The sequence below is a fragment of the Astyanax mexicanus genome, chromosome 1 (genome assembly GCF_023375975.1).
Source record: "Astyanax mexicanus isolate ESR-SI-001 chromosome 1, AstMex3_surface, whole genome shotgun sequence".
Classification (NCBI taxonomy): Eukaryota; Metazoa; Chordata; class Actinopteri; order Characiformes; family Acestrorhamphidae; genus Astyanax; species Astyanax mexicanus.
In genome coordinates, this window is record NC_064408.1 from 108,181,421 (window position 1) to 108,194,477 (window position 13,057).

Below are 13,057 nucleotides of genomic sequence, written 5' to 3' on the forward strand. Positions count from 1 at the left end.
ACAGCTCCAACAAAGCAGGGTAGCAACAGCAGGGAACAACAACTAATTATACAGTAACTATATAGTAAGATAAGATATGTGATTGATGATTATATAAATGTTTATAAAAAATTAAATCAGAACGCGCAGCAAAGTTTAGCATTTATTCACTTCAATTCATGCACACAATGGGCATCTCCACTAGGTGGCGTGAGCAACAACAACATATGGAAGCAGAGATGAGGGGGAAAGAGGAATATTTTACATTCCTGATAGATGTCAGGCTATAAATCAAGACACTTTTATTGACGCCTAGCATCAACACAGGTGTGAAGGTGAAGGAGAATTGCATAAAAAATTGCATTGGATCAGTCCCCCACAGTATGTAAAAAAAACTAGAATTGATGGATAGATACACATTTTGAATAAATGAAGTTGCAAACAAATATAGGATTTATTAAATAGGAGAATTTATCAGTTGGTTACATATATGTTCAAGTAAATGTGCACAATACAGAAATTAAGAATTGATCAGTTGGTTTAAGATATAGAGAGGAGTTGGGTGTACATGTGCAAAAGTGGATGTGCCACATATTAGTAAATTAATCATTCAAGTGGTTTGTGTTCAGTTCTCTGTGTGTTGTGTTCTTCTTCTGCTACTACTACTACTATAAGTAATAGTAGCAGTAATAATAATAATAACACAATTATTATTATTAGTATCATTGTTATTATTATTGTTATCAGAAAGAATACTAATAATAAAAATACCATATAACAAAATGATGATGATCATCATCATAATAATCATCATCATTATTATTATTATCTTATTGTTATTCTTCTTCTTTGAATTCTTCGTCTTTTTCCTTGTAATAATAATAATGATTATTTTTGATAATATAATAATATCATACATAAAATAATTGTGTTTTGTTGTTATTATTAGATTCAAGATTCATTATTTTTTAGAGAATAGTATTTACAATAAGTAGAATAATAAAATAAAAAGAATATACTGATTTAAACTTTACAGTATAAACAGTTTACACAGTACACACAATAACAATACACATAATAACTTACACTACAGACAAATGAAAAAATGGTATCGCATGGAAATATGCTAAGTAAGACTCAATATATGAATTTACAGTGTTGTATAGCTGTGCAGATATCTAGAGAATGTATGAATTATTATTATTATTATTGTTATTATTATTATTATTATTATTATTATTATTATTATTATTATTATTATTATTATTACTATGATTATTGTTATTTATATTTAAAATACTTGTATTATTATTATTATTATTATTATTATTATTATTATTATTATTATTATTATTAGTAGTAGTAGTATTATTAATGCACTGTTCAGGAGCCTTCTAGTAATGACCGCGGCGACTTTCTAGAAGCAGCGTGGTTACGTCACGGACAGATGATCCTGTGGAAATCCCTGGGTGGTCACGTGGTGCAGGGGCCGTGTATCACCCTGGCTGGCAGGCCGCCGCCGCTCCGCTGTCAGTAATCAGCCGCAGGGCGCTGCGGATGATGTGAATGCTGAGCGGAATACGGCGTTTCTGTGTTCTTAGTTCCTCCGGAGCGGAGTAAAGGCTGAGAAGATGATTTCCCCCTGGGAGCGGCTTCACTCCACGCGCTGCTGTCTCTGCTGCCATGTCCGGACCGGGACCATCATCCTGGGCATCTGGTACATGGTAAGAGTTCAGCTCCATAACCAGTTAAAGAGAGTGACTGACTGCAATCCCACACTGACTAGTACAGCCACTGTAGTGCACATACATCCATGGCTGTAATTACAGTTAAGGACAGTGCACTGTAGAAGCTATAAAAGGCATATAGTCTGTACAGCATCACCATGCTGTGTTGTTTTGATCCATAGACTCATATGTAGCTACAGCAGGGCTGGACGATATAGACAACATTTATATCACAATATATATTTTTTAAATATCCTCGATATGCTTACTAATTTTATCACAATAAAATACAATAAAATATCGCTGTTATCTATAGTCTATGTTTTGATCATTTCATTTTAGTAGACAACAAGGCCTCACATCACATTATTTAGACCCCTTCAAAGAAAAATTATTAATCAACCGTTTCATATCAGTTCTTTTTTATTATTGGGTGATATTTTATTTTTTAATAATAAAAATAACTGTTTTCTCAAAAGGGAGATATGTTTGACATATGCTTATTATTTGGAAGGGCTCATTTCATGTAATACAAATCCATGAAACTAATTTCTTTTGTTCCACATATTTCTCTTTTTTTTTTCAAAAGGGAAATAAGTTAGGTAATATTATAGCTGAAGCACCGCCACACTCATACAAGCGTGGAATGAGGGCTGTTTAACTTCTATCATTGAAACATTTCTCTGTTCTTTATCCAAAAGAAAGAATTAGATCAGCTGAGAAAAAGTAACACCCCTCTATTCATGCATTATTAACTGAATGCCGTCAGGTGAAGCCTGTTTGTCTCAATTCCTCTGTAATAGGATCAAGCTGCTGCGGTGGAGATTAGCCTCCATTTTCCATTCAATTCACTGTAGCTTCAAACTGACAAAATAATACAACAGGCAGGCAGGAGACTGTTAAACACACTATTCTCATATGTCATTAGTCCTGGATGTTACTGTAAGACCCTGTTGTCTTGTTGGTTAATCTGGCTTGTAGTTTGTGGCTTGCTCTTGGGGTGCACACTATTAAAAAACAAACTGACATTGCAATAGGACTGGACAATACAGTCAATTTTTGTATTTTAATGTATTTCTTGATTTCAGTTCATTCAACAGAATTCAGATTTTAATATACTTTCATATAGGATAAAAGTTTATAAAAATGCCTGCATGCGTCTCATGGTTTGGTGGTTTCTTAATGCATTGTTTTAATTAGGCTATTAGTTGTGTTGTTACTGAAAAATAAAAATATATATTTTTAATGTAACCCATATACAGTGGTATGAAAAAGTTTGGGCACCCCTGATAATTTTCAGGGTTTTCCCTATAAATCTTTGGTTGTTTGGATCAGGAGTTTCAGTTGAATATATGAAATAGCAGATGAACACAGTGATATTTGAGAAGTAAAATTAAGTTTATAGGATTTACAGAAAGTGTGCAGTAATTCTTTAAACAAAATTAGTCAAGTGCAGATTTTTTTTTATAAATGTAGACAGGATACCTTTTTGATGACATCACCACAAAGCCTTAAAATGCTGGCTACTAAAAAGGAGGACAGTCTTACAGACTTTAAAGTGCTTCAAACTGGCCTGAGGCTCAGAGTGACATCTGGGTCATCTAGTATATGGCGTGTTTATTACATGTACTCATTTATTCAGTTAGGATCAAATGTATTATTTTAAAACATATGCTCCTTTTAGATTCTACTGCAGTTATATTATTGATAGGGATGGTAAAGGTATGTAGAGACAGATGCTTGGTAAGCTGCTGCTGAAAGTGTTTAGATGTCCAGGTCATAATATTTTCCAACACCTGCAGCTCTAAAGATTTGTAGCTTCTTTACATCATGGAACACTCCTCCTCAGAGCATGAGGGAACAGCACCGGTGCGCCAAAGATCGGAGCAGGTGACTGGTCGGATGGAGTATTGTGTGCATGAAGAGACAGCATTTGGAGTTCTGCATAATGTGTATAGATAGACTTGTATAGATCACCTTATGACATGGGTTAGTTAGTTAGTCAGTTAATTCGATAGGTAGGTAGGAAGGAAGGAAGGAAAGAAGGAAAGAAGGAAGGAGGGAAGGAGTGTGAATATACAGGATGTACCATAAAGTGTCCATAGTGTCCAGGAGTGCAAATGTACAGGTCTGGACGTACCCTAAAGTGTCAAGTGTCCAGGAGTGCAGTTAGAATATGTTAACAAGATGTGCAGTAAAATGACAATAGAGTCCCAGGGTGTAGATGTACATGTTACAGAGTGTGATAATAGTACAGATAAAAATAGGCTGTGATTAAAAAAGCATATGAGACTCGTTCCTCATCTGTCCTCTCTCTTCCGGCTCCACTGGGAGGAGTTGAAGAGTCTGATTGCTCTTGGAACAAAGGATCTCCTGAGTCTGTCTGTAACTCTGTGACAAGAACCTGCCACTGAAACTGCTTCTATGATCCATGATGATGGAATGCAGTCGGTGACCATCATCATCCATGATGGAGAGTAGTTTGTGCTGTGTCCTCCTCTCTGCCACCGTAACCACAGAGTCCAGCTCCACACCAACCACGGACCCCGCACGCCTGACCAGTTTAGGCACCTCTATGCCTACATGCTTTGTACATGTTTTGTAACCTCACATCCTCTGTGCCAGAGGTTGTTAGATGTTTTATTTAGGGATGCATAGATGTGAGAATTCTGGGCCGATATTTGATATTACACATGTTTAACTTCCAGAGAGACTATAAAGCCTGGTATAACTTTATAAACTCATGTAAATTTATTTGCCTTACATTTTAGCTTTCAACCAATAAACCAATAAACGTCGCCTCGCTTTGCCAAACATTCACACAAAGCAATCCAGACTGTTCTCATACAGAGTTCCCCAATGGTGGAACAAACTACCTTCCACTACCAGATCAGGAGAATCTCTCGCTATCTTTAAGAAACTCCTGAAGACAGAGCTCTTCAAAGAGCACTTACTCTCCTAACACCTCTAACACACTAACTACTTCTAACCTCGTTTCCTTCTTCCCCTCCTTCACTTCTCTATCCCATGATTTCCATTCGACTTCCTTTAAGGCCTATCTAAAAAATGTTTTATCTTAACTTCTATTACTTTTGTACTTCACTATTGTAAGTTGCTTTGGACAAAAGCGTCTGCCAAATGTAATGTAATGTAACCAACTGTATGCCAACAATGAAATGAAAGGTGTCTCCAAAGAAATTAGTTTTCATTTTTTTGGTCAGTGTCAATCAATTATAGTAGTGTGACCAGTGTTCAGTCCTTTTCCAGCATACAAAAAAATACATTAGCAAGTATCAGTGTGGAACATCAACAAAATCTAGGCATCAGGTCCATGCTGATGTTTATAACAAAGCAATTATCATCTGATACCTATATAATTCCCATTTTTTTATATTAAGTTCAGCAAATAAATAAAAATCTGAAAAGAAAAACTCTAACTATATATTTGGGAGAAATATTGTCCAAACCTGTCTATATAGCTCTCTATATGTGTATTTAATTTTTCAGAATATTGTCATTGTGTTTTTGGTATATTTTAGGTTTTAATTATGGAGTGTCACAGTTCTGATATAGTCTCTTGTTTTTCTGTCTGTAGCTCATCAATGCTGTGGTGCTCCTTATCCTCCTCACGGCACTCAGCGACCCAGACCAGTATCACTTGACGAGCGCTGAGCTGGCCAATGACCTGGATGTGATGGATGACGCCAGTAAGACAACAGTAGCCCTGCACACTAACACTTATTTACTTAAATTCTTATTGGTAATTATTGTTCCAGATTAAATATAGCATCACTTTTCTGCTAAGACAGTAATACTCAATATGTTTTTTTGTAATTTCTCTGTCTAGATATGTGCATTGCTTCAGCAATCTCACTGCTCATGATAGTGATATGTGGCATGGCAACCTATGGAGCTTACAAGGTAAGATTTACTTTTGGGATATTTTTTTAGGTAAAAAGGTATAAGAAATCATTTTAATTGTAAACAGCTTGTAGTTTGAGAACACTGCTATAGTGGATTTACTTTTTATTTTTCATATAATTAATAGAAAGTATGTTTAATATTATCTTCTGGGTGACCTTTTGATTTAAACATAAAATGAGGTAGTTAGCTTGAACAGAGCTTATTTAGATAAATCCCATTTAGAGCTTATTTTTACCCATTCATTGTGACCGCTGGCTGCTAAAAACAGCAATGTATAAAAGGAGAGAGATAATTTTAACATATAGATATTCAGCTCTAGAAAAAATAAGAGACCACTTCAGTTTCTAAATCAGTTTCTCTGATTTTGCTATTTATAGGTATGTGTTTGAGTAAAATGAACATTGTTGTTTTATTCTATAAACTACAGAGAACATTTCTCCCAAATTCTAAATTAAAATATATTGTCATTTAGAGCATTTATTTGCAGAAAAAGAGAAATGTCTGAAATAACAAAGAAGATGCAGAGCTTTCAGACCTCAAATAATGCAAAGAAAACTGTATTAAGTTCATATTCATAAGGTTTTAAGAGTTCAGAAATCAATATTTGGTGGAATAACCCTGATTTTTAATCACAGTTTTCATGCACCTTGGCATGTGCTCTTCCACCAGTCTTACACACTGCTTTTGGATACATTTATGCCACTCCTGGTGCAAATATTCAAGCAGTTCAGCTTGGTTTGATGGCTTGTGATCATCCATCTTCCTCTTATTATATTCCAGAGGTTTTCAATTTGGTAAAATCAAAGAAACCCATCATTTCCAGAGTTTTATGTAAAATAAGATTTATTTACAGAATACACATTTCATTTTTTTGCAGGGTAAAGACATGCCGGGTACAGAAGGCATCCTTGTTTGTATTTAATGTTGAGCTTAAATTAGCCAACAAAGCAGTTATTTAGTGTAGTGGAAAGTAACACTACTGTACCCTTGGCAGACTATCGCTTGACCTCTTAACCAGAAAAGCTTATTACGCAATCACACACCAAAAAGTCTCAGTGTAACACTATTCAAGTGTAAATCATTCTAAATAAGAGCATAGGATAAATGCTGTCAATGATGTTAAAGGCCCAGTAAAAGAAAATAGCATGTTTAATTCTAAGGACAGAATTAGATTTATATGGGGTCCTGGGGTAATTTCCCTAATTCACAGATGCACTACTGTTTTTTTTTAATAATTTTTATTGCCATTTGGATCCCTTCTCTTTTTCTCTGTCCTCTAAGAAAATCCCAAGCTGATTTATCTACTGTTTTATCTACTACTCTGATTATCTTAGCCCCTCTGTATACACATCTCGTGTTTTCCCAGCAGATGTTGCCTCACATTGGAAAATGATTATTTTATCTGTTTTTCCCATAGAGACGCTCTGCTACGTTTTAAACATTTTCCGTATCATGAAACAAAACAAATGTATGCTTACTGTACAAAGTAAATCAACCACTTACATGATATGGATGGTAAAACATCCACTCCATACTCCCCAGGGAGGGAGAGCATTATTACTGTTATTATTATCAAAAAGGATAATTAAATCAGTGAGTTTTAGTTTTATCACTGAGACCTCATAAACTACTAATGCTAATAAGAGCTTGAAATAGAAAAAAAATGTAAAAACAAATTCTGTCTGTTTTTGGTACACCAAAGAACAAAAACGTCATCAGGGTCAGGCAAAAAAAGTGTACGGCTTTAAATATTTAATTGGAATGTCATATTTTTACCAAATATGCAAGATGAGCATACAGTTTCTGCACTATAAAAGTTGAACATTTAGAAATGTGTTTATTTTTTCATTCTGTTATTTTATTTCTGATTGCATGCTGCAAAATTGTTCATAATATTGTCTCTCCTCTTTCAGCTTCATGCTCCGTGGATCATTCCATTTTTCTCATATCAAGTCTTTGATTTTGCTCTGAATTCTCTGGTGGCGGTGAGTGTGGTGGTCTATCCCAACACCATCCAGGACTATTTACAGCAGCTGGTAAGTAAGCTGTGGAGGTGATTGTATACACTATATGCAAAAATTACATAATAACTGTGTGATATGGTGGGTCCCCACACCAATCACCAACTATCCTGAAAGACAATTTTTAAGTATTCAGTTATGCAGGTTACCCCTGCTACTTACCGGCTTCCTTAGGGAGTGGCAGCGCGCGGGTCACCCAGCTGGGAAGAAACCTTTGGTGCCGGGGAGGTTCCAGATTACCTGTGGGGGAAAAAGCAGAATTGTTAATTAAATGTATATATATGTATGTGTATTATACTTACCTGTCCTATTAGTCCTAGTATGTCGTATGAATGGAAATAACCGGTTATGTGTATATTTGTTATATGTGTAATTGTTTGTAGCTGTCTCACCCTTGTACTCTTTTGGTTTAGCCCGGGGGGTATTTAAGGGGTATCGGGTGAGCATTATTGAGAGGAGAGGTAGATTGAGTTCTCTGGGACGGACATGTTCGCTGGAGCTAAAAAGCTTAAGAACTCTATCAAGGACTGGGTTACCGTTTTTACCCGTATAGTCTTAACTAGTGGTAGCACAATCCACTTATCTCTGCCTTCTCCTTATAAGTGTATATAGTGTATCGTACTTTTTTTGTCAATAAACTGTTACAGCTGAACAGCTTACGACTGCTCCAAGCGCCTCCTTTGCCATTAATTCGCTATTCAACGGCGGTACCTCCTGACCACACCACCCACACTACCACAAACTGTGGGCTAATTTTTGGACATATTTGCAAATGCCTGAAACAGTGCCATTAAATAACCATTATAAGGCCTAACATTGCACAACTTTTTAGCATGTGGAATTTACTCATGTAGGGTCAAAAGTGCAGTAAGATGAAAAAGGCCTGAAACATACTGGACTGGATTTTTTTCTGGAGACAGAACTAAAGCTATTTTTCCCCATGTTTTCCCTTTTTATTGGCACTTTGCAGCATTGCATTGTGTGTTAATTAATAAAAAATGATTCTAAGCAGTGATAATATAATGTTTATGCTCTGCATTCCAGCCTGGAAACTTCCCCTACAGAGAAGAGATCATGTCCATGAGCAACGTGTGTCTGGTCCTCATTGTCCTTCTTTTTATCACCAGCATCCTTGCCTTTAAGGTACCCACTCTTTCACTATACCAGAATTATTACTCAAACTTAGCAAAATAAATCTGTATAACTGTGTTATTTGTACTTAACAAACTCTCACTGATAACGTTATTAGAGCTAATGATAGATTGATAGATATGATAGATAATGATACATTGTCTTATATTTCCTTTTTTCAACTTTCTTTAGGCTTATTTGATGATGTGTGTGTGGAGCTGCTACAGATATGTGAGTGGTAGAAGTGCTGCAGATGTCCTGGTGTATGTCACCAATACTAATGACACCACGGTGAGTCTACCATCTGCACTGTTCTCTCACTTCAAACAGGAGGTACTATCGAGAGACAACACATTCTTTTTCTACCCTTCATTCATTCATTTGTCATTCTTTGTTATATAAAATGTAAAGCTTTTTGCTCTGAATTTGTCCGTTGTGAAGTTTTTTCTCATGTATAGGACTTAGAATTTATTTTTTGTATCTTTACTACCTATATATATATATATATATGTGTGTGTCAGGTGATAAAGTAACTGATTACAGGCCATTACTTCAAATTAAGTGCATTTGAGATAGCTTATAAACACTCTGTAATAACCTTTTTTAGTCAGACTGAACTTCCTCTCCATCATGCCCTGTCTCCTTCCTCCAAAGGAAATCAGTGTCTGTGTTTGGTTCTCTTGAGGGGGGTTTACAGAGACGCCCCCTCTAAAAGCTTTGCTGAAACTGAGCCCTTTTCGCAATTCACTTGTCTTAAGGTTCCCAGATTCAGTTTCCTTTTTACTGTTTGACAGATATGGTAAAGCGATCTTTGAAGCACACACTAAGCCTAATAGTATTAAATATTGGGCAAAGGTCTCAGTCAGCAGAATTTCCTCCCACAGGAAAGATTAGAGTGTTTTACCATACAGCATCTCTTATAGGCTACTTACGTATGGTATCATGATTTGGTTTAGTTCAGTTATTTTCTAACTTTCTTACTTAATAATCATTAAGTGTATTTATTTAGTCTGTGTTACCAGACTAGCTTGTCTGGTTTATGGATTCCAAAAGAGTAGAGGAGCAAGAGAAAAATAACAAGAGAGCACGGAAATGAAAAAGGGAGAAAAAGACAACATAAAAGAATAGTCATAGACAATTTAAATGGTAAATGTACTTAAAACCTAAATGATAAATGTAATATTGTTTTAAGTAAAGTAAAGTGTTAAGTAAATAAAATATGAAAAGGGCATTGTATCAAAAATGTAAACAAAATAAAACCAGAAAAAAATGCATTTTCTGAAGGAAATATGGAATGGTTGCAAATCTGAATGGGGAAAAAGGGATGAAAAAACAACAAATAGATGAGTATGGGTCAAGATGACTGTATTTGAACTTGGACATGCAGTTTGATGGCTACTGAGAAAATAAGATTTTAGGCATGAATGGGTGTAGATTAACGGAACGAGAGATAAAACTTACAATTGCAAATAGTAAGTGCAGGTCAGCAGCCTGGTTACTGTCAAACAAAGGAAAGATGAGGATTAGGAAACAACAAATAAACAAATGTGGGTCAAAATGACAGTAAAATGCTTAAAAATAGTGTATCCCCGCATGGCCTGTATGGTGTTGAATAGTAGTGCAGTAGATTGGTGTGCACTCTAAAAATAACATATTTTAGCAAAGTTAATGCCAAAAACTAAGCATCTGATCAAAAAGTGGTGTAAACAAGCCCACCTTAAACAATCAGGTCAAACAGTCTGGAGTTGTAACATTTTCAATATCTCAAAAACTGTGGGACAAGATGTGCCTTGCAACACGCAAACACATAAATCCTTTCATTTTAAGTTATTTGAAATAAACTAAAAATGAATTAGGGTCTGGTGAAAATCAGAGAGTAAAGAGTTAAGGTCTGAGAGCTGCAGGTGTAGGAGTTCACATATGTTCCACTCTGCTCTTAACTCAGTAAGGAAGGAAGTGGGAAAAGAGCCGAGGTTATATCTCCACACTGCTAAAGCCATCAAAGAGCACAGGTTCCAAGAAAGCTCAGTGGCCCCTTCTCTCCAGGTCCTACCGATTACATCAGTCCTGCAGGCTTCGGGCTCTACAGAATGTTTGTTATTAGTTGTGCTGTTGTGTGTGGTGGGTGAAATACTGCTGTTAAGCACCTCTGTTATTCACATCACCCTCACCGGGCTCAGACAGGACTCTCCTGTACTGCAGGAATAACAACAATCTACTTATCCAGCTGCTGATGTCACTGTTACAGCTGTAGAGGAAATTATGAACTGCCTGGAACCAATATCTTTAGAGTCATGTACACCATCAAAGATCTGGAGAAATCAATCTATCATGAAGCACTGTGTAATGCTTTATCTGCACTCCTAAAAAGAAGGGGGGAGGGAGTTTTTTTTAATGTTTCTTTGTTGATTTAAAACAGCTAATGTTGGTTTAACATTTCTTTGTAGTGGATTCTATATGGATTCATTAGTGGATTATATATTCTACATTCTGTGCTAAACTGTCTATTTTCATGCCTTGCATCTGTATTGTTTAAATAATGATGGAGCCTTTTAAATGGTCATTGCTATCTTGGCAATACAGGCACACTATGCGCCCTTAACACGTGTACACTCACACTTTTTACACCTACATGGACACACAGCAGTGCACAAATCCAACTTTGCGCACCTTTACAACCTGAACAGGCAGGTCATTGTACAGATTAATTTGTACAGAAACAGTACATGCCGAGTCGCACAAGGCATTCTGTTGTCATCATTATGATAGCAAAGGCAAATAATAAAATGCTTCTATGGCAAGCTTTTGTTTACATACCTCCCCTGTCCTTCCGTTGTGCTCAGTGTGACGTTTCCGCCCACATGAGGAGCGGTGTGTTTTTTTAACTGCTTTGAGATCAGCTGTTCCGAATCTGGGTTCAACAACCCTCTGGGTTGGAGAGCTACTAGTCTGTAGCACTCCATCTCATTACACTTAATTTTCCCAAACAGATTTTTTTTTTGTGGCCCGAAATGTAATGGCTTGAAAAAAAAATATCTGGCCAGCGGCCAAACTTAGTTGCCGACCCCTGCTGTACAACAACACATGCAAAGGTCACCGACACACACACAATGGTATTAATGCACACTGATAATAAATGTTCCTTAATGATTCTTGACTTTATGGTGAAAATAACATGAGAATGCTCTTACCCACATCACACGCAGCACCCATAAGTAAATGAAATACTCTTAGAGCAGAATAAATGACCATAAAGTCCACATGCAGTGTGCATTGTCTATTCTGTGCTGTCCACCTATGTTCTCTGTTGAACTGTTTATCTGCACCTTTTATTGCTATTTTTGTTATTTATGGAGACATTTTTCATTTGACAGGTCCTGCTGCCCCAGTATGATGACACAATGGCCCTTCCAGCCAAGCAAGCTCAACCTCCATTCATGCTGGCCTGAGTTCATTGGGTGTAAAGTTCTGAATCTATGTAATAAGACATCCATTCAGCATTATAATAATACTGGTACATGGTGCTCCAGAAAAAAAAAACATTTCAGAGTCCTTAGACCTCTTCATACTAAGAACACTTTAGCTGATTCTGTTTTAGAGGTCTGACACAGACTGAATGTGTACTCTCCAGAGTATTTCACTATTCAGATATACACATATATGGTATTAATTATTGATTTTTGAATAATTAATAATCATTTTCCTAATAGATTCCTCTGCAAAGCCTGTTTATTGTTAATAGGCTAGATGTTTTCCACAGACCAGCAGCCACCCCCTCAGTAACCAGATACGCAAACATAGAATACATATTAATGCTCATGTTTATGTATTTATTATGTGATTCTGTGTGATGACTTTCTGATTATACTCTTATAGTAACTTCTTAAGCTGACTGCACTTTAGAAAAGATGATTAGTGATGAGTATCTGTCCCAAAGACGGACACGTTCTGTCTCACTCACTTGCACACTTTGCACTGATTTTGAACATTGGTTTTAATAATCCTGTAGTCGTTGTCTCAAGTGTAATACGTTGTTATTCTGCGTTTATTCATGTTGCTGTGATTTAATGGATTTATCTGGATTCTTCTTTCTGTAAACTGGAAGGGAATAGTCACTGTGAAGGATCAGATTTTTGTAATAAACAGGTTGATCCATATTTGAACAGGGTAAAGGCTCCTGCTGCCCACAGTTTGTGATGTTTGTGTGATGTGATTCTAACTTGAGGTGTTTGACTACGTTTTTGTGAAATAAACTGTTTTAATCTTAAAACATTT

General features: G+C 36.2%; 1 protein-coding gene across 1 annotated transcript; it reads left to right on the top strand.

Annotated features, from left to right (window-relative positions):
- Positions 1-1,457: 1,457 nt before the first annotated feature.
- On the top strand, positions 1,458-13,056 carry LOC103037764 (lysosomal-associated transmembrane protein 4B). Its single transcript, XM_007234719.4, has 7 exons — positions 1,458-1,703; positions 5,302-5,413; positions 5,554-5,627; positions 7,544-7,666; positions 8,696-8,794; positions 8,975-9,073; positions 12,157-13,056. The coding sequence occupies exons 1-7, from the start codon at positions 1,611-1,613 to the stop codon at positions 12,229-12,231; spliced, it is 675 nt and encodes a 224-aa protein (XP_007234781.1). The 5' UTR covers positions 1,458-1,610; the 3' UTR covers positions 12,232-13,056.
- Position 13,057: the final 1 nt, after the last annotated feature.